Genomic DNA, 23,439 nt, shown 5'->3' on the forward strand with positions numbered 1-23,439 from the left:
AATGCTTACTGCATCCTACCAAGTGCTCAGAGCAAGGGATGAAAGGCTGAGGCAGGTTTGATTAAGATGGCTAGACCTGTCCATAGATCTATCATTCTATGTCTGTAGGCAAGAGCTTAGTACTCTAAGTTTTAAATGAACTTTTTGAGGCATAATGTATGTAAGCATGGGGGTCTTGAGCCTATATCTTGAATAATTTTCTTTTTCTTTTTTTTTTAAATGACACTATTTATTCATGTGTGTGTGCATGTATGCAGGTCAGAGGATAACTTTCAGGAGTTGTTTTCCTACTGCTACCATGTGGGTCCTGAGTATTGAACTCAGACTCTCAGCCTTGGCGGTGGGTGACTTTACCCATTGAGACATATGGTTAGTCCCAACGTGACTGCATTTTACATATGTGTGTATCTGTATAACCAACAACCATTAAGATGCAAGGGGGATGAGGGAGGGATAGTGTAAGGGAGATTGGGAGGAGAGGGGGGCTGCGATTGGGATGTAAAGTGAATGACTGAATAAATAAATAAATATAAATAAATAAATAAATAAATAAATGGAAAAAGATACAACATATTTCAGAATCCTTCAAGCTCCATCATGCTACCTCCAGTCATCATCTCTGCTCATGCATGTCTTATTGCTAGTATTATTTTCTTCCCTTCTCCCTACAGATAACATTATGCGCTTTCATTACTGATTTCATTTTATTCAGAACCCAGGCCTTTTGTTAAATCCATATTTTATTATTTATATTGCTTTATAATATTCCACAGCAAAACTGCATTACAGATCATCCATTCTATTGTTAAAGAACAGGTAGTCAGTTCTCAACAATTATCCGTGGTCAATCATGCTGATGGGAGCATGCTTACATACGTGTTTTTATGGCTACACGTGTATATTTTTGTTGGGAATAAACCTGGGTAGAATTGATGGGTTACAAATGGTCAGAATTTTAGTGATAGGTTGATTTTTTATCTGGGCATTTTCCAAAAGGTTCTAAATTTAATATCCACCAACAGAGTGTGGGAATCACAGTGAATGTTTAGTGTTACCAGGACCCAGTACTCAACATTGTACAATCATTCTAGCAGAGTTCACTGTCTTTATAAGCTACATGCACATAAAATTCAGGAAAATATAGCTGGCTTTTGAATGTTCTTTCTGTGTCTATTCTAACTCACAATATGACTCACTTTGCCCTGAGGGAGTGATAGGAAACAAGAGGTTGGAATTAGCTCTAAGTTGGCATTGTGCCACTACCAATTAATAACAGAGTGGCCTAAATAGAACCAGTTATGTTTCCCACCCCTCTCTTCTGTCAAACAGCACAAAATGCCTCCACTGGTAGGATTATCATGAAGACAAATAGAATACAGTGTGCATGGTTCCATAAACCAGGAAAGCCACTATGAGATTGTCTCTACCAAGGCCTAACAATATGTCACATTCAGCCTGTCCAGCTTTTCCCTCTTGACTGTCCTTTCATTGCCCAAACTAGACTCCTAAACAACACCCTAGATTCTTTTCTCTGCTTCACTACCCCCATAGGATACTGACAATAAACACCACTGTGTACTTACATTTAAATATACAAATACTTCAGGCAATCCTTTACACTTAGCATTCGATAGGCAACCCACTGAAGTGCTTATTATTATTTTCTACAGATGGTACAATATCAAGATTCCAGATGATCAAACAAATCAGTCTTGGCCATACAGAGAACATATAGGAAAACAAAGATTTAAATCTGACACCCAGTGGATGGGCTGTAGGCTTGCACATCAGTCTAATCTGAGAGTTCTCCAGATTCACTGCTGCTCCCTGAATCACTCCATCTCCACTCCCATGTCACACATCAGCTTTCAGTGCCCTTTCCCTTTCTTGAGTCTTGCTGTTGATGAAGACATCTGTCTGCCATCCCCTTTGGCTTGTTCGCTTGCTGAACTTTCATCATCTAGAATCAAAGCCAGAGACTCAGATCTCTGGGGAGACTTTTTCAAGTCCTATTCACCTCAAGTAGCTCCTCCATTTCTATATTTGCCAGTGATCTGGGATGTCAGAACTGGTCTTCCTGAGTAGCTGCTGGGAGCTGAATAATATGACCATTCAAATAAATCCTACATTGCTTTTCACTTTCTGTATAATGGGGTATTGTGTCTCCTTGCATATTTTCACAATGACTACCATCATCAACACAATTACATCTGCCAATATGTGTTGCTGAGCCACACCCCTATTTTTCCTTTTATATAATGGTGGCCAACTAAGGATGATGTCACTCTGTGTGTATGTTCTCTTCTCCTTCATTGTGTTGCTTCTTATGGTAGCTACAACAAACTACTGCTCTAGTGGCTTAAGACACAAGAATTTCATCTTGGAAAGCAGGTTGTCTTAGAGTGAAAATCATGATGCCATCAAATCTGTATCCATTCTGGAGCGCTAGAGCTGGATTTGTTTCTTGCCTATTCTAGCCACCGAGAAGCTGCTGACACGTGGATTCTGGTGGTTTCATTTCATGTTCCATCTTCATGGCTGTGACATTTCTCCTTATGTAAGTGGCATGAACCCTCTTGAATACTATCTCTCCCTTTCCTCTTCCCTACATCTATCATTTTCTCCTTCAGAGATGTGTCTCTCTGTGTTGCTGTGGCTTGTCTTGAACTCTTGGGCTTAAGTCCTCCTCCTCCTTGGCCTTCCAAGCATCTCAGAGCCAGGTGTACCAAGCTGCCACAACTTTAGATAATCTCTCCATCCAAATAGTAACTACAGTGCTAAAGTCCCTTTCACATACATTTTTCCATTTACTGTTTGCATGAATCAGACTGGAATTGCTCAAGCTATTATTTAGCCTGAAAATATTTACCTTAATTCGTTATTTTCAACATCTGCTATGGTTTGAATCTATAGTTTCCAGACGGTGGTTCTGTTTTGAAAGTAATGGAGCCTTAAGGAGGTGGAGCCTGACTGGTAGAAGTAGGTAATTCGTTTACTGTGCCTTTGAAGGTTATACTCATCACTGGATCTGCCCAGTTTTTCTAGTTCCTTTCCACAGCATGCCGACTAACATTTCAGTGGCTAAAACCAAACCACAAGTGCTGCCTTGCCTCCTCTGACATGACACACTGAAGTCTTTCTGCAATCATGAGTCAAAGCAAACCTTTCTTTCCTTAAGTTGTTTCTGTCAGGCATGCCAATGAAAAAAAATAAATGACAAATACTGAAAATTAGTAGTAAGTATTAGAATCAGTACTGTGATAATTCTGACCTTGCAGAGTTTCAGAACTGGATGGTGGGAAGAATGTATGGGTGTTTGGAGACACAGACTAAGGAAACCCTAGAATATGTGAGCTGAATTCAACTGTTGACTCTGGTAGTAGTTCAGAGGACAAGACATCAATAAAAACACAAACAGTATTGACAGAGATCATGAGATTTCAAATTGGAAAAAAAAAAAAAAAAACCCAAAAGCTCTAAAAGTGGGGTAGGAGGTAATATGGTTATATTTTGAAGATGTCCTAAAAGACTTAAATGGATCTAGATTTAAAAGGAATAACAATTTATTTGGCAAATACATCAAAACACTCAAACTGTGGAAAGGTTATTGCTCCATGTTTTTAGCCATGTTTTGTAGAAAAACCATGAGTAAAAGTTTTTGCAGAATGGTTTGAAAATTGAACAGTTTGGCCAGAAAAGGAGCCTGAATATATTTAACATGAACAAAAAAAGTTTTGCCAAAGTGCTGGTAGTTTTTTTTTAAAGGAGTGTCATGAATATTGCCATTGTTCTTGGTTATCCTTCAGGACTGGGAATGAAGACCCTATTGCTGGAGACACATGTTTGAATCATAAGAGATAGAGACACCAAGCTGGTGGACATTTCATCTCTACTGTCTAGCTTTCATAATGCTAGAAGTTTCTATTCATGCCATTTAGGGAAAATGTAAGTAGCATTTTTACCTAGCCATGAACCCTGAGAGCAACAAGAATACTAGTTTGGCAAGATGTGCCCGCAGGTGCAATAGTGGCACAAATGTTATCAGAGTAACCAGTCATGTCCTCCTTGGGTTTCAAGCCTACTTATTCCACAAGAGAGGATTCATGCTTTATTATACCATTATATCATTTTATCTTTCCATTAATTGGACTACAAATCCACAGTTTACTAGATCATAAGCCTTGGTAAAATCTCTAACACTATTCTCCTAAAAAGGGCATAGTATTATGCTGCCGCACGTTTTTATCTTGGGGATTAATGTATCTCTGAACTATCATCAAATAATTAAAAAAAAAAAAAACAGTAAATGGCAATTAATACAGAGGCCCCAAACTGGCAAATGTGCAGAAAATAAGGCTGTGGGATTCTCATCTCTAAGTAGAACAGCTATATCATACTGCCTTCCCTCCCACAGCTCAGGAATTATTACAGAGTGGAAGGTGGAAAAATTGTAAGGGCCAGACAGAGCCAGATAATGATGTCTTCAGTGAAATGGATTGAAAATGACAAGGCTGTTGTACACATGAATCCACAGTAGCTATGACTCTGTTCATAAGATCTGCGCAATATCAAGCCATTCAAAAGTCCCAGCATGGATATGAAAGAGGATCAGGAACTCTCAATCCTAGCTAATGAGCTATCAACAATTAATGGATAGTGGGAAAGGAAGTATCAGTTGTCTTCAGGGATGCAGACCCAAAGAGGCTGAGCATACTCCAGGAGAAAATCCTATATTCATGTACATATATTCATGTATGTAAATGAACTCAGTGTGTAAACTAAATAACATAAAACTAGGAGGGAAAAGTCAGAAAATAGAGGAGGAATTGGAAGGGAGTGAATGGGGAATGGAGTTGATCGCAATGCTTTATATGCATATATGTAACTCTCAGTTAAAGCAAATGCATAATAAAACAATGCCATGAAAATGAAACCACTTACTTTGCTTGTGACTAATTGAAAGATCTTTTGCGAGTGATCTTTTGGGACCTATCAAAGGTCCCACAGAATGAAAATTGATCTGAAGTGCTTTGATTTGAAGTAAAAGTGTCTGAATAAAGAGCACCTGAAAAGAGATTCCAGAATCCTCTACTAGAAAAGGCCATGTAGGGAAACCTTTTCCTATAGTTTAGCCACCTAAGGGTGCAGTAGCTGCTGCAGCCATGGTGGGAGGGGGGATGGACAGCTGTTTCCCAAGATAGCTATAGTCTTTGCATTGTCCATATGATCTTGAATTTGCAGGCATCCTAAACTTAAGAGTTATTGAGGCACAGGGGTTTTGTACAACAGTTCAGAGAAAATCTCTAAGCTACACAATGTGTTTTGAAGTCTTTTTTTTTTTTTTTTTTTTTTTTTTTTTTTGCAGGGAGAAATGCACAAAGTTATACAGGTGAATTCTAAGTTATAGTAAAGATTTCAGGTTGAAGATGCTAGAAAATTGGGTTATATCCTGGGAAAGGGAAAGTTTAAGGTGCCAAGTGGGGTTGATAGGAAAGAGGCTACACATATTACAAATATCAGCACTGTAAGGTGTAAGGACAGGTTAGCAAGCCCACTGCATAGCCTGTCATAACATCCAATCTTTCAGATTCTGGGCATACATCTTTTGGAGTTAATGTTTGCCCTAAATTCATGCAATATTCACTTGCTATGCCCCATCCTTCTCCTTTGCAGTGAAGATGCTTTCCCTGTACTATATATTGGAGTTATGTAACCTGATTTTTAAAATTACAGAACTACAGCTAAGAGTTTTCTTGGAGTAGTATCAGTAGAGACTTCTGGAACTTTGGTGCTGAATTAATGGGAGGAAGCATTATGGGGTGGCTATAAGTTTTTGAAGGCCAAAGGTTGAATGTTATGGGTTTAATGTGAAATGTTTCCTGCAGGTTCATATTTTGAATATTTGGTCCCCCAACTTATGGCACATTTTATTAAGGCTGAGGAGCCTTTAGTAAACAGTGTTTATCTCACAAAGCTAGGTGCCTGGAGATGCGTCTGTGAAGCTTTCATTTACTCTGGTTCTGGCCTATGTTCTCTGTTTTGTCCTGTGTGACTAGTTCTCACCTCACATTCCAGTAGACATAGCTGTTCAACTCTCCCGTGCCTTCCCACATGTGAAGAGTGAAATCTTTATAAAATCATGGTCCAAAATAAGTGTGTTTTCTCTTAAATTGTTTTGATCCACTTTAGTCATTGAAATGAGAGAAGTAACCAACACACTACCCTACAGAAGCAAACTCTCAAATAAGATAGCAGCAGACTCACCCATGTCTCTAGCCCTCCCTCCTAGAAGAGCAGAGCTAAGGCATTATCTTTGCCATTATCTATCACTTCTTGCCTGCATTGCTCCCACTAGAAGGATTTGCTAAAAACCACATCTGATCATGTAATTCATTTCCATAAATTTCTTTAAGGCAACTCCATCACTTTCAAACTCCTTGGCTTAAAGGAAGGCATTTAAGGACCTTTTTGATCTTATCCATTTGTTCTCATATTTCATTATCTGACCTTCCTCGGTCTAATAGTTATGACCGTAGGCTTGTGAATTAAACCACACTGGCTTGAATGCCGCCTTTGCCATTGACCAGCTCAATATTCTTGGACAGGCCATTTAGTTCTTTGATTCCTTGACCCACCCCTGCTTTAAAGATCCTTTTATGGATTGAGATGATAGAATGAACTCACATATATGACAAGTGCTGGGTAGGAACCCAAACAGAAAAACCACATTGCTTCAGTACTGCAAATCATATAGAAATCTAAATGTCATTATAGCTCCAAGATAGACTTCTATTCCTTAAATCTCTTCACCAATGTTGTACCTCACCTTCTTCTCACGTGCACTCATACTGGGCTCTGAACACAGTTTGAAAGCCCTCCCCACATAATTTCATTGGTAACTATTATACTCCAAAATTCTCTTAGATGTCACTCATCAAGTGGGTTTAAAATCCTTCTTTAACCTTAATTCTATTTTGTATCGAGCCTGTGCTATCTTTAGTTGAACATTCAGGATGATTCCAATAGGGAAGACCTCATGATTGAACTTTAATGTCCCACAGCACTGCGAATGGTTGATCTTTGGAATGGAAGCTTCCTGGACAGACATGTACAAGTCATACCATCAGATTCCACATAAAATCTGATTTTTTTCCTCTAATAAAAATCTTCAATTGCACGTGTCTTATCTCTCAAAACTTAATGTTTTAAATCATTGTGTTACACATATACCTCCCCATTCTTCCTGAATTAAAATGATAGTTTTATCATTATCTTCAAAGCCTTTAGTCAGATCCTGTACCTACCTGGAGTTAGAAGTCTGCCAGCTCATGCTCTTTCAATGGCATTGAACATCCTAAGCACTAAGACTTCATATAGTACTTATTATTTTCTATACTGAAAATCATACTCATATTTTTTTTGGTCCTTCCTGGATCATAACCAATTAGAGTGGGCTTCCTTGCCATTCCTTTTTATCCTTTCTCTTCGTTTCCTCCCTGGCACTATCCATAACCAGACATATTATATACTTATTCATTTATTTAGCACCTGCTGATTCCTATTAGACTACAAATATTATGAGTATTATGTTAATTATTTCCAGGGCAAACCCAGAACAATGTCTAGAGGATGGAATGAATGCCTGATGTCATTCTTCCACCAACAGGAAACAGCAAAGAGGAAGTCAAGATGAGTCTTACAGCTATCAGTTGTTCACTGAATCCATCATTTAGGTAAAAAAACAAAAAACAAAAAAAACAAAACAAAACAAAACAAAAAAAACAGAGCATCAAACTAAAGAAACAGTTGCTGCATTTTTGGTTTTCTGGCTTCTAGGCTAGTGCATAAGGCCCTCAACTGTCTCCACCAATGGTCTTGAGACTGACCCAGAAACAATAAGTAGAATGCATTAATCCAAGCCCCACATCAGTGTTATGTATTAACATGGTAAGGTTGGAGATGACTGTGAGTCCCTCTGTTATTAGGGAAGAAGGCATAGAATTCATGTGTAGAGGCCTAGTGAAAACATCTAGTCAGCTGCTGGGTGACTCTGGTTGTTCTATGTGTTGTTGTTGTTGTTGTTGATGATGATGATGGTAGTGACAGTGAGTTGTATGTGTGTTTGTTATTGTATTTGTGGTGTATGTACGTATCCATGTGTGAATGTGAATTGTACGTATGAATGCATATGTGTCCATGTGTAAATATGGCTGCCAGAGGTCAACATCTATTGCCGTCTACTTTATTCTGAGAGAAAATTTCTCATTGAATCTGAAACTCACTATTTTGCCTAGACTCACCATTTGGTTAAACTGTCTGGCCTCTAAATCTGGGGATCTGCCTCTCTCTGCCTTCTCAGCACTGGAATTACAGGCTTATTCTCCCTTTCCTGGCTTTTCACATGCATCCTAGGGATTTGACTGAGCTCCACCCTCAGCTTTTTCTGTTTTTCATATTCTGTGCCTAGCAGAGAGTAAGTGCTCACAATGGCTGGATAACTAGGGCCTGGACTGACGGACATTTTCATTTTTCTTGGATGCCATAGTCTAATATATAAAGGAAGAACCCTGAAGGATCTGAATCTTAAATGGAGTAACACTTGCTCTATATTGGTCAGCCCCAAAACAGGACAGAGCTGTATTGAAATCCCACTTGTCGCAGCATCTCCCAATTTCTGTTATACCAACTGCAGAGTGGGTTTCTTTTGTCACTCTACTACCTGGGAGACGGATAGTAACTGCATACATATTGGATTTGGGCTTGTTGTGGCTATTACCATAAAAGTTGATTTCTCAGTGTCTATTTCAAGATAGAATCGGATACTCTGTAGCATAAAAGAGGAAAAAGAATATGTGACTCTTGTTTTCTCAAAAAGAAAAAAAGGGAAGGCAGCTGTTGGAAAATGTTAACATCTGTGAAAACTGCATGGTGGCTATGTATTTTCAAAGAAAAATTTAAAATGTCAAAAAATCGACAGCTACTGTATGTTCTGTTAGTAATCTCTCACAATTCTCCACTTCACTTCCATGTTCTATCACTTGTCTTCCCACCACCAGATAAGAGGGGGGTATATTTCATATTTTGGGGTGACAAAGACACTGGCTATTATTGGTTTTGAAGCTCAGATGTGGTGTGTGTGTGTGTGTGTGTGTGTGTGTGTGTGTGTGTGTGTGTGTGTTTGAAGGGGGCAGGAGGAAGGGAGGGAGAGAGGGAGAGACTTACTTTTACTAACAATTAGCTCATTTCAAATTTTCGTGAAAGAAAGAAGTTATGTTTGTCTCTTGGGAAGTATTTATCTCATTAGAAAGACTTCATGAACTTCGAAGAAACATTCACTGTAATTTTGATAAGTCCAGTATATTTGAATCTGTTAATCCTCATGATTCATTTCAGTAATCCCCCCTACAATTTTAGATTTAAATTTCTCCAATCCAAATTCTTTACTGGAAAGATTTGCATTTGGTTCTTGTTTCCATCAAAACTGCATTAACCTTCCTGAAAACAAAAGCAAAAGCTGACAAGGAGGACAAGCTTTTGTCTTTGAAGAACAGCAAACATCAGGAGTCAATGTGATTCTTACAACTGATCCATTCCTGTTTGAAGTTTCACTGCCAATGTTACATGGGTTAAACTGAAATCAATACGGTTCTCCGTTGCTTGAGTCTTTCAAAGAAAAAGAAGGGTCTCGAGACAACTTTTATCATTACAGAGTATTTTCATACGTTTTGATGGCTTACATAAAAAGCTCTGGAGTTGCGGCATCTGTGGCTTAAAACCAGCTCCCTAGGTATCCCATATTGATAAGGGGGAAGTGTATTGCCACCAGCTCTGCCTTCCATTCTTACGCTGGAGACAATAGCACTGGTCACCCTGAATTGCTTTAAACAGCTAAATGAATTGGAACACATAAATTCTTAAGACAAGATTAGGCTAATTGTTATGTATATACATATACATATACATATGTATACACATATACACACATATACATATATATATACATATATATATATACATACACATATACACATATACATACATACACATACATACATGTATGTATGTGTATGTATATATGTGCTTTAACCATTGCAATGCCTTGCTAATTCCCATAAGAGCTCTTAAGTTGCTGCTCTGGATGATCCAACATCCACAGGGCTCTATTCTTTTTATTGTGTATTATACTTTTCCTGTTTCTTCAACCTAACTCCTTCTCTACTGTTAAAGGTTCTGAGACATCTCCTTAGCACCATGCTATTGATATAAGTGGCTTAGAGGGGCAAACCCTTTGCAAATGAGCTATGCATCCTCCCTCTGCTACCCCAACACACTTGCTGCCTTTAGCCCATTCAGGATCCTCTTTACCCTGATGCTTCTGACACTTTCTGGCAATAGGCTAGAAACCGCTCAAGATGAGATGCATTTGTCTCAGTGCAGTAATGCTTACTGAATTTTGAGTAAAATATAACCTATTCTACTGTAGCTCAGGTATCTTGTCTTTTGGTTTCTTGGGGAAAAATGTATGAAAAATGTATCTAATATTTTCTGTTCCCTCATTCTTCAGCTCTTACATCAATTTTGTGTAATGGTTCACAGTGGCCGTGCTTCATTTCTGAGAATTCACTCAGATTTGTCAGTCATATATATGGCTTCAAAGAAATCTCTTCTTCCTTTACACAATGGAATTTATACTTAAAAAAAAAAAATAGTCTTCAAGGGATTTTTTTTCCTTCCTCAGAAGTTAAAGTCACTTTGATAAAAATCCAATGTAATCAGTCTTTTCAAAAAGCTTGGAGTATTTATGACTCAAAATTACCTAATAAAAGAAATATGTTTGCAGCTAATTACTACAATTATAATGGTTTTATCTTCTTGAAAGAAGTAAATCTCTTGTGCAGGCTGTGCAACTGCAAGCGACTGCATTTTGTGCTTTCAGACCAAACAGAATAACAATAGAAGGTGTTAGTTATGCACACTAAACAGCTTTTTAGCTCATTGCTTTGGTTCAGATGCCCATAACAGAGTTTGTACCATAGAAATCTGGTAAAACCTATGGGCATCATCAAAAAGAGTGGAGTAAAGTTTGAGAGATGCTTCAGTCTCCATTGAGCAAGATAAGGATGAGGTCGGTATGTAATTCTAGGAAGACACAGAAAGGAGTTTACTGGAGCAAGTGGCCTAACTGGATTTGCCATACTAGCAAGCTCTGAATTCAGCCAAGAGAACCTGCCTCGGGGCATAGGATAGAGAGCCATAGAAGCACTATTAAACCATAGAACCAACATCAATCTTGCATTTCTGTATGCGTGTACACACACACTCTCACACACACACACACACATTCACTCACACACACATACACACACTAAAACACATATACTCACACACCTGCATCCATCTGTGAACTTGCATATATGCATGCCTGCCACACATATACACAAAAAGTACAGTAAACTATATTGTGTTATAAAATAGTTACATCAGTAATATTTTACATGATCATATGTAAATATATGCACTTACTATCAAATCCTTAATAAGAATTTGTGCACACATCTCCTATAAAAGGTAAATGATTCAGTTGGGATGATACAGAACATTATCATATGGTAACAGAGAAAAGTTATATAAATTGGTAGAAAAAGAGCTTCAAATCCTATTGGTGATAAAATTTCACGTGATAATGATCTTCCTGCAATGGTGTCTCTCTTCCTTGTATTTCTGACTTAGTGAAATTCTTAACTTTAGTTGGTAATCATAAAGCTGTAACTTCTGTGCTTCCCTTGTGTGTGGCGGCACAACAAGAAGATGTGAGTTTGGTTTGCTTGCAAGTAAAAGTATGTCCTTTTCTCTTTCCCACATTACAATCTATTTCTCGAAAAGCAATGGCATTTGTAAAACTTTGACATATCTGCAATCACCAGGGAAAGAAAGATAGTGACTGAGTAAATTTTACCAAAAAGAAACATGTATCTTCTGCACCTGGCCACACTAACCGAGTGATAAAATTAATGGAACCATATTTGGTTTTGTTTCGTCACTTTTCATAGTTTCATGGCATATACTGAATTCTAATGAGGGTCTCAGGACAGGAGCAAGAACAGAGTTAGCTAAGGAAAGAAGGATTCAACAAATGCCAACCTGAGGGATTACTGAGAATATTAACACAAGATCAAAGAGGCACTTTGGGATATAACTGGATGACCTTTGACTTCTTGTCTATTTTTAATCTAGGATCCAGACTGGGGATCTGGGATGATATTCTCATGTGCTCAGTCCTCTCGTTTTATTTTCCAGTCTCTCAGCTCTTCAGAAATGGCAGTTAATCCAAAATGATACTGTCCCACCATTCAAAAATCCGTTTGTGAGGCTTTATAATTTCCTTAAGTGAAGATCTCATTGATTTCACTAATGCCCTTTGCTTCCCTCCTCTCTCCAATGTCATCTCTCCACCCAGGCTCCTTAACTGATTTGTACTATAATGAAAGGACAGAAAGTTTCTGTTCATGTTGATTTAATGATAGTTGCACACATTCACTGCTGACAAACACTGCAATAAGTATGTCCAGTGATATGAAAACAGATGAAGAAATCGCACAGTTCCTCATGGAAGAAGAAAGGTACTAAAAATAAACTTAGAAAAAGTTAAAAGTAATGGTAGTTACTTCTGGGAGCTGGTTATGCTCCATTCCTAACTGCCTAGTTTACGTGATACCTAGGTCAGACAGCTTTCAACTAACAAAACAACCTAATTCAGACTAGCTTAAACATAAAGTTATTTATCACCAACTAATTAGTATTAAGTAACAGAATAGCTAAATGTCTCAACAATACTTTTAAGAATGCCTTTTATTCTTCATCCTATGGAGCCTTAGGTTAGGTGTGTGACTTTGTGGCTCAGTCTTCTCATGATGATGAAATAGACTGCATTTCCAGACTCAAGAATCACATGAAACCTTGACAGTATTCACAGTTAAGACTCTTAAAGATTCTCTCTAAACCACAAACATGCAAAACAAAATAAAACCAAACACCTTCCTACCATCAGAAATGAATCTACCATTTTTACTAGAAATGCACAGTACACAGTGTTTTATATCTCGTTTTCCCAAAATATCCCTAAAGCCATCACTGGCAGATTCATGGACACCATCATCTGACCACACTGGTCTGAAGTCATACCATTCCAGAGAGCCAGCGTCTCTGGAATGGCTAATTTGGGTGGATTGCTGAGCAACTGGGATTCCTTAAGACAAACGTAAGCATGGGTGTTGAGGAGACACTTGATTGTGTCTACTCAAGTAGTCTTTATAAATTTGATTTCTATCTTTGGAAGCTGAGGCTCAGTACTATTTGGTGATGTGACCAAGATCAGTATCTAATCAATAGTATCTGCAGATCTCAAATACAAGCTATGTGTAGTCCCACAGCCTCAGCTCTTCCACATTTCCAATGCCATAAACACTGCTGTGGAAGTATTTCCCAGTTCTTATCTTTTGAGCTATGATAGTTTCTATCATTCTTAATATCTTAGGCAAGCACATTATACTTTATGTCAGAATAAATTTAAAATTTTTTGAACCTGACTATGGTTATGTAGACATGTGCCCTTGGGAGGCTGAGAGACTGCTTAGTGGGTAAAGTGCTTGAAACTCAAGCATGAAGACATGAGTTCCAATCGTTAGCACTTATGTAAAATTTCAGACCCTCTGGTCCATGTACCCACAGGCTCACATGTGTATGCACAGGAAGGAAGGAAGGAAGGAAAGAAGGAAGGAAGGAAGGAAGGAAGAAAGGGAGAAAGTGAAAGAAGAAAGAAATGAAAAAAGACTATGTATCTTTATTTACTCATCCCTTTTACTTCCCATACCTGATCATCATACTCCTTAACCTTCCTGGAAATAACAACACTAAACTCTGGGTAGAACTTTTCCAACCAACTCCTAACAATTCACTGCTTCTTTGCAGAGGATGCTGTTGGAATTTTGACTCCTTCATCTTGTAGTTAATTCAAAGGATTGGCATTTGTACTAGTGGGAAAAAATTTTACATGTATATGAATGGCTTCTTCACATTATGATAAGGTGAATGAATGCGTGTTTAATACATAGCTGTAACTAACATTAGATTCCCTTTTCCAGAAGTCCTCAAACAAATTTTAGTTTGGAGCATGAGATGCAATGGAGTTCAGTTTTAACCCTGTATTAGTTTCTCTCTCCAAACTATCTTTTGATTTAAAAAGTGGAACAAATGCTAAACCTATACATTTAACTTCCATCCATGGTTCCCAGAGCACACTAGACAATGAGATATATGTAATATCGGATGATCAAAATTCAAGAAACACAATCCCAATTTCCAAGCTCCTCATTTATAACACTTCAACAGTGGCTTACATATATTTTTTTCAAACAAACTATTCAAAATAATCCAGCATTTCCATTCACACCAGTTAGAGTCTCTGCTACATTTTCCCCATAGTTCCAGTTGATAGGGGCTGATCACTTCCCCAACGGTGTGGAGAACAATCCATATCTGCTGCTTCCTCTCTGTGATGACCTTACTCAGATGTTCTAATATTGCAAATTATCACTGGTCCCTAGAATATCTTTCCTAATCTATGTTGTCATTCTCCTAACTCTAATTGGGATGCTGCTTGCTCTCCCGCCTACTTCTCACTAATCCACTGCCCCCACACTCCCACCCATGCTGAAGCAGATGTGGCTTTTTAAAAGGCAAGTGGGCCTATGCAATGGCCTCTCTGTGCAGAACACCAGTCAAAGCTTCCCATCGCCCTTGGAGGCAACATTTCCTTGTCCTAATAAAAATAACATGGGGTTCTGTCTCTGATCTGCTTTCTTGCTAGTGTGTAATCCGTTACCCACCAGCATATATGGGCTGGACCCATGCATGAGAGTGAGAGATCTGGGGCCATGACTCTCTCAAAAGCATTTTCTAAAATTGTGTAAAATTATTTTCCTCTGAACCTGTTTACTCTAATAAAGGGAACAAGTGTCCTTTGCTTGTCAAACTTGATATTGGGCAGTTTTAATAACTGGACATATTTGTGCATGTTTTCAGTTATTACAAATGAGTCTTCCTATAAGTAAAGTGCAAAATATCTACCCATTTAGCTATACAAGGTAGGAGAGGCTGGGATAGAGGTGTGAAGTTCATGGAACGCTGAGCCTGTTTATAGAAACTAGGAGTTTAGCTATTTGGGCCACCAGAGAGTTCTGACTAAAATATACTTTCCACACCCCCACCAGGTTCATTTAAACGATCTTATTACTGGTTTCAAAATCAAAGAGTCTCCTTGGTTTTTGTTGGTTAGTAATATATGTGAGTGATTGCACATGCCTTGGCACCTTGGGCACATTTTATGTATGTTTATTATGTATACACACATATAACCAGAAGTCTTTGAGTTGTGTTAAATTCCTGTTTCAAGGCTGGAGAAACATTTGACTCATTTTCCTCTCCTATGAGTCAAATATTTCTTTAAACAATTTGCTACTGGCATTAGTGGAGTGCACCTGGATGCGTGCATGCACACATGCAAGTGCAAGCACACACACACACACACACACACACACACACACACACACACACACACACACACAAGTATTTTTCCAAGTTTAATTTGAAGTTAATGGCTTGATAAGAAACTTTATAAGAAGGAATTGTCATCGTAATGGTTACGGTACAGCTCGGGGAAGAAGAGCTCTTGCCTGGAGGCCCTGGGTTCGTTTCATCTACAGCACCACAAAAACAAGCAAAACAGGCCTTGGACCTCTAGAGTATAACTGAATATAATTCAGAGCTGAAATGTGTAATGGTTGCTCTAGTTTTAATGTGGCTGAGAGATGTTTGTGTCTGATTTAAAGCTTGAACAGTACACTATGTTTTACTCATGTCAAATTCCTATTATATAAGTTTAAAACTTCTTCAAATATAGAAAAAATGTGCCACATCAAAGTGTGATGATAAGACTTTATGTATGAATGAGGAGAGAGCAAGAGTGTATTCATTATAATCTTACAGCTATAGAGACGGTATTATAAGATCAGGATATTTGAAAATTAAAGTTAGTTTTGTCACTCAAATATTCTTAAATTCATAGAAATTTTGATATGTTTGTTATCCAGGAAAACGCATGGCTATTTCTTAATCTGATCATAGTTGATTCTGCCACTGAAGTTACTTTTTCCCTCCTATGTTTTGATGTGATGTTTTATATTCAAGTGTTTTTCTCCCTACAAAGATAAGCAAGCAAAATCAGATTCTCTGTTCCTCCTCCCACCAATGTTTTATTTAGTTTACCAGTGTGAAAGGGGAGGATATATATCCATATAATTTGGGTATTAAATGACTGGGCATTATGGGATATGAACCCCTGCTTCTCTCTCAGCTGTGGATGTGACAATATTGCAAAGTACTCATACTATTCAGTCAAAGTGGTCAGCAGACAAGTCAGCTACTGACTCTTTGCCTAATTTCATAACTAAGGCCTCTCTTCTGTTCAGACCTCTTTGAGCATGCTGGGAAGAGGTGTTTAGGAAAACCAACTGAGTGAAGAACAAGTTCAAAGATTCATCGTCCTCAGTGACTTTGCCAAACTTCCCAGTCTTTAATTTTTGTTTTGAAATGCCTGCCAGTGAGGGTTCTTGGTCACCCTGCTTTAGCTCTCTATTCCACAGCAGATATTTCTTGAAATAAAATGTTCAGTCTTTGGTATTGGAAGAGGAGGCTAAGTGGCCCAATCCTGTGGTCTGTTGTTTATGTGACTTTGGACCAAACTATTTAAACTTCTGTGATCTTATGTTCCTTATTAGTAAGAAAAGGTATGACAAGATTTTCTTTATATGGCTTTCAGACAACTAACCTGGCACATAGATATACAATAGCTTGTGAACTGTACCTACAGGACCTTGAATAGGGTTTGCATTAGCCCACTTATGAAAAGATTCAAAGTGTATAGTAACATATTGCTTTGAGATTAAGAGCAAAAAATAAAATAATATGAAGATCCATACAATGAGCAACAGGGTTTATGTAATTTGTTACTTAATGCAATAGTATGCTGTTAGCTGCTGAAATAATGATGTAATTCTGTATTTATTGATAAAGGAAGTGATTCATGCTAATTTATGAGTCAGGAAATTATATTATTCATGCGTTGCTTAGCCAGACTTTTAAAATGACATACTTATGTGTGTGTACACCTTACATAATTTAAAGCATGTACAAGATGCATGATATTGATTTTTCTTTGTGGAGAAAGTATAAGACATGTAGTAGCTGTCTTCCAACTTGCAATGATTTTTGCCATTTGCATCTTACAATTTTTCTGATTTAAATATACACAATTTATATGAAACATATACATAGAGATAGATGCATGTTAGAAATTCCACCTAAATCCAGAATAAAATCTTGAAAACGCATATGAACTTCAGATTTTCTCTAGTCCCTGAGCAAATTCTCAGGGTAGGCATTCTCTTCTGAGTCAATCTTGGTCACTGCTGTTCCCACAACCACTATCCCAACTGGGAAATGATTCCCCCTCATCTATGGATGTGGTGCACTTCTAAACAGTCTGCATCCAAGCTCTTCCAACCCATGCTCATAAAGACTGGAAATTTCACACTGTTTCTAAAGCACAGAAGAGATTTCCCTCTCTGTAGATCCTCCATGCCTTTCTGACTCTAAGCCCAGAAATAGATGATGCCTTACGTAACATTCAGTTTGTGTCTATAGCCTGCCTGGTACTGAGAACTTGTCATGACATGGCCAGAGCCTGTTTCAACTTGTGGGTTACATGTACCAAGTCAAACGTGACTACTGTGTTCTAGACAGAAGGCACACCTTAGATTTCTGTCACATCTGCCCTCTCAGCCATCACCTTTCCCTAGTTTAGAATATTAGCAGCTGGTGACACTGTACTTGTGGCTTCCCTCCCAGCTTAATGCCTCATGATTCTCACATTTACCTATCTTTTCTATACCAGTAATCGACTGTATTATCTTATTCTTTACTTTATCTATACTATTTTTGAGCACTTGTGTATTTTTGAGCCCAGCATAGACAGGTAGCTCAAACAAAGAGACAAATAAACAAAATATCCCCATGCTTTTGAGTAATTATCAATCTCTTATTAGCTCCCTCTTTCGCTTAAATCCATTGAGTTACGATGAGTTTTCTTACACACCATCTCTTCCTGAAAACCACACTGGCATCAGTTACAGGCACTGTGTATGATATTTGTACTTACTCATCCCATAAAATGACTCTGTTTTCTCCCAAGGAGAAGTTATTAAACAGACATACCTCTGGGATGTATATTCAGAGTTTATTCAATGTGTATAAAATTATTTTATTCAGTTAGTGTGGCCATATGCCCTTCACTCTTCCATCATGAAACTTTTCCTATTGTGTGCTTTTGAAGGTTAAGTTTGATTTCCAATTAGTATCATTCAGCCTCAAAAATGACAAGAATTAGTGATTTCTTATAGTTGTGTGGGACAGCAATGAGGGCCACACTGAGTTCCTGAGTAAAACTTTGTGCCATGGGAATCAGTTATATCAGAGTTGCCTTTGCTGCCTTGGCTTAGAACCCAGAGGCTAGAACACAGTTGCTTTTTTATTTACTAGGGCTTGTCTGTGGATCTCAGAACGTTAAGACCATGCTGACTCTGATGGCTCTAATGCATTCTATCCTATAAATATACCATATGTTCAAATTGTGTGATTTAAGAAAAAAGAAAAGAAAAAACATCAGCCTCAGTGTTACTGCCTCCATCACTAAATAATTTGCATTCATTTAGGAATGCAAACTAACTATTATTACCCACACACTTATCTTTTACTAAATTTTATTACTTTAAAAGAAACTATTAGCTGTTATTTTTATGATGGCTAGATGATAAAGAACATTAACATTTCTTTTATGAGACTTAAGAAATCTCATTAATTTTCAAATTATTTTTCTTGTTTTGAAGCGTCTCCTTAGTGTAGCCGTTTTCATCCAGATCTGCTAAGTCCATTAGTAGAGCAAACAAGAACACATCACCTTTTCAGTGTTCAGAGAGACATCCGTGACTGTCTAAGGAGTTGGGTGTACTCCTATGGCTTAGTAAGAGAGATTTTACTCTGAAAAAGATTCTTCCAAATTAGGTTTGTAATGCCACTGTATTTCAAGTACAGCTAATGAACCTGTGCTTGCCTGATGCCTGGCAACTGGCACACGATGCCAGTATTTCCTTCTCTAGCTGAATTCTAAGTTCCTTGAGCATCCGAACTGTTGTGTCTTCCTGGTGTAATTCTGTGATGAAAACATTTGCTGATTTGATTTATGTAATTTCATATATTTTATCAACTAAATTCTGCTTCTACAGTAGGAATAAGTTATCCTATCAGTCTAGACATGTACACATTGAAGTGAGAAAATAGCTTTAACATACGTGAGAAGGAGGTTTCCCTTATTTTTATTAGTATGTGGTATGAATACAGAATGTGCTACAGTTTTCATTGTCTAGAGGGATTTATTTGCATAGATCTTATTTATTACCATTTATTATGTTAGTTATTTTGTGTACAGCCTTACACATGGGGAAGCATTTAAATGCGTGTATATGGATGTCAGGAGCATCGGTCTTCAGGCGCCTTCCACCACTCCTTTGAGACAGAATCCATCACTGGGCTATAGTTCACCTTGAAGAATGATCCAGCTGGCTCAGAGTTTCCAGGGATCCTCCTGCCTCTGCCTCCCATCTTGCAGTACCAGGAGTACTGAATTGCACTGCTCTCACTTGTTCTTCACATGAGTTCTGGAGTTCTGAATCAAGCTTTCATGCTTACAGGCAGACTCTTTTATGGCTGAAATGGCTTCCCCAGCTCTGTAGATTGTATACATTTTATGAAATTGAAGCATGAGGAGATGTTTTCAAGTATCCTTTTGTACTTCCAGAAGAAAAAATCTGGTTTCCAATCCTTACTACTAAAATAGTGAGCCTCCTTTATAGTGTATTCTACTACATTGGGAAGTATGGAGCAAAGTATTGTGCATACTAAGGATTTCAGCACTTGAGGTGGGAAGATCATGAGCTCATGGTCACTATGAGGTACAAACCCTTTCAGAAGCAGCATCAACAAAAGAGCAGGAGGAGGAGGAGGGGGAGGGGGAGAAGGAAATAATTGATAAGTAAAAAAGGACCTACAGGGCAGGCCATGTTGCCTATAATTGGAGACTAGAATTTATGAAATCTCTCTCTCAACTTCCACAATGCTTCTACTTTTAAAGCCATGCTCGCATGGATGGTGGTGGAGAAGGAAGTCTGCTTGCTGTCAGACGTGATGCTGTGCTTCTATGAGTTGTCCCTTCTGCTTTCTAGAGGTTACACACTGGCAAAACTACTGTCATTGCCCTTGCTTTATGTCTCTGTTAAACATTTACTTCCTGATAGGCTTAAATAATGTCTGAAATCCTCGATGCTACCTACAGAATAATGTCTTCGTTTTCTCTATTCATATTTCTCCCTCTTTTTTTTTTTTTTTTTTTTAACTAATGGTCTGGTGATCACCTTATGTAGGTGCATTTTATTAGCAAGTATTCCCCCCTAAATGTGGCTCAGAAGCTGAAAGAAATGGACCATAATCATATAAATGTAAAGTATCTTTGTAGAATTTCGCAGAAATAGAATGTCCTTATCCCTGAGGCATCGAATGTAAGAGACTTTTTCCCCCTCTGACAGTAAGATCATTCTTTCTACCAATGCCGATTAGGTATATCACATCAGCAACTGTTGTGACATACTCAAAAATGAATGCTGCTTGGGCAGTCTCTGTTAAAAGGTAGAAATAGCCCAGGTTCTGCTTGTCTATCATTTTTTTCCTTCCTGTTGAGATAAAATGGACTGGCTCCCGGTCTGTATGGATTGTTTCACTCCTAGTTCATAAAACTGCAATTAATAACGATGACTAAGATCATTCTGGATTTGATGTACTGTCCCATCCTCATTGAAAGAGAGTCTTTAAATCTGCAGCTGAACAACTTATGAGTCTTCACACTGATTAATTCATCTGGTCAAAGTCTCAAGGCTGACATGGCATCTTCTCAGCCATCCGTTGGGATCAACGTCATCATTTTCCATGAAATGAACTTACTCATTTATAGGCTTAATGAGAACAAAATTTCATCTGCAGGCTGTAGATATGTCTCTGGCATTTAATTTGTTGATCTCTGAGAGCATAGAAGACCTCATCTTTTCCTGAACTTTCTAAACATAAAATAATCTGTTATTTGAACTTTAGTAGAAGGGCCAATTCATTTAAAGTAAGTCATCTTTTTTTGAAATCTTTAGTTTTATTGCCACCATCTCAGGTTCTCAAGAAAATCTTCCTCCTCAAGGATAAAGAGGCTGGAAATCCATGTACCAAAGGAGAGGCTCTTAGAGTAGCTATGATTAGAGGCAGCACAGATCTTCTTATCCTTTCTTTTGATGCTACAACCCATTTATCGCTGAAAAGGTATCTACCAGATCCTGTCTGTTAAGTCTTTACTAACCAGAAGGGAAACTTGACTGAAGATGTTGGTTTTCCTTTCTAGAGACTTGGAGTCTAAAGGATGGAACTGAAAAGACAGAATTTTAGAGAGAGATCATTTATTCGAGGAGTGGTATCTTGTCTATATTGTCTCTCTCTCAAGCTCACCAGAGCTTTGTTCTTGTGGTTCATGGACCTCAGCTTTCCTTCTGGGCTGTGAGCCACTCTCAGGCCTTCAATCAATTCCATTCTCATTAAGAGAACGACAATCTGCATCTTTAGTATTCCTCTCAATAAATGATGAGATTCTTTTTTAAATTTGCTCAGATCTTGAAAAGCAACCTGCCAAACATTGATAGCTGTTTATGCTCTTGAAAAAAAAAAAACACAAAGGGATATATTTTACTGTGCTAGGAATCCCATCATTAGTAGGCATTTCCAAAGTGAGCATGATCCAGGGGACTAGGAGAGGGTCTATGCCGTGAGGAAAAGATCCACCCACACCCACAGAGCACTTTTCCCCTGGTCTACAGATGTGTTAATCATCCATCCCTCTGACATATTTATCCTGCTTTGGTACCATCAAGCCTGTGATACTTTTTCTGCTAAAAGCTTTATGTCATTTCCATTGCTTCTATAAGAACAGGCCTCCACATCTTTCATGTCTGAGGGAAATCTGAAGGGGTCTTTTCCTTATCTATGTGACTTAACATCTTCTAAGTCCTCATGCCCCATAGATAATTCACTCAGAATATGTCTGAGGCAGTTCACACCTGAGTTGTTGCACCCACACCAGAAACCAGCATTGCACTCCTTTGTTTCCTGTGCCTTGCACAGAGGTAGAGACACCAGATTCTTCACACATTCATTCCCTTTTTTCTTCCTCACCTCCTTTGTTATATGCTTTTCCTGTTACCATCTTTTGCTAGGTGAGATTCTGAGTAATGACCTGTGTGAAAGTTTCTTCATACCATTTACCAGGCTTTGGATATATAACCTCCAAATCCTTGTTGGTGTGAAAAGACATAGCGAGAAGGTCCTGGTCAACTGGGGGGCAGGGAGGGGGCAAGCTGTAGCCATGGCTTTCTCAATCTCAGAAACCAGAATTCTCAGAAACCAAATTTCTTCAGTATTCTGTTATCCTAAAATAAAATGGGTGAAGACTAAGACAGTCTTGTTGTATGTATTTATGTGACCTCCCAGGACATGTTTTTATGTGTAAGTTCTCCTGTCAGCTACACTTGAAAACAAAACAATATTGCTGATATCTTTTCCTTAGCCATATTTGGATTATTACATAGGAAATAACAGCTAATGATTCTATCTAGTATTTAAAGAATAAAATGTATCTCAAGATAGGCTATTCAAATGAACCAATAGTTTACAACACACAATACTGTGGCTTAATTTTTAAGCTAGATGTTATAAAAAGAAATCAGACTTTTTGAAATGGGAATCATCTGAGAGGCAGAATTTGTTTGAATTACCATTTGTGCCCTATAATAGAGCAGCTAGACATAGGAGTTTTTCAGAAGCAGAAACTTCATTGCAGTGTTCTCTCACCTTCTATGTTGTGTATACACTCAAGAGGAGCCCCACCAAATGATTACTAAATTTAATACAATTAATATTTTGAAACCATTTAATATTCATAGGCTAAGATTGACTTTTGAACAAATGAACAACTTGCTTTCACTGAAAGTGATGCCTTTACTATGAGTACTGATAAACATAAGTCTGCTACTTTCCCAATGTCATTGCAAATAAACAGAGTTGAGGCACTGCTTAAACAGAACTTGGGAAATGTGGCCCCTGTGCTGTCTTAGAGTAGTTTAAATTATTAGCCTCTAGTTTTGAGTGAATGATAACATGTGTGTTTAAAAGTCCAAGTCATTG

The 23,439-nt window shown here is 38.0% G+C and overlaps 1 protein-coding gene across 3 annotated transcripts in view; it reads right to left on the reverse strand.

Annotated features, from left to right (window-relative positions):
• The window catches only part of Mdfic2 (MyoD family inhibitor domain containing 2), a 109,205-nt gene that overhangs the window by 80,096 nt on the left and 5,670 nt on the right, over positions 1 to 23,439 (reverse strand). The window contains exons 2-3 of one of the 3 annotated variants that reach the window (XM_034512655.1): positions 6,850 to 6,875; positions 2,718 to 2,730 (exon numbers count right to left, since the gene is read on the reverse strand). The exons of the other annotated variants lie outside the window; for them this stretch is intronic. Of the exons in view, the coding sequence (XP_034368546.1) occupies positions 2,718 to 2,730; positions 6,850 to 6,875 (39 nt within the window). The remainder of the gene's footprint in view (positions 1 to 2,717; positions 2,731 to 6,849; positions 6,876 to 23,439) is intronic. 3 annotated transcript variants of the gene reach the window in all.

Source organism: Arvicanthis niloticus, chromosome 9 (genome assembly GCF_011762505.2).
Source record: "Arvicanthis niloticus isolate mArvNil1 chromosome 9, mArvNil1.pat.X, whole genome shotgun sequence".
Lineage (NCBI taxonomy): Eukaryota > Metazoa > Chordata > Mammalia > Rodentia > Muridae > Arvicanthis > Arvicanthis niloticus.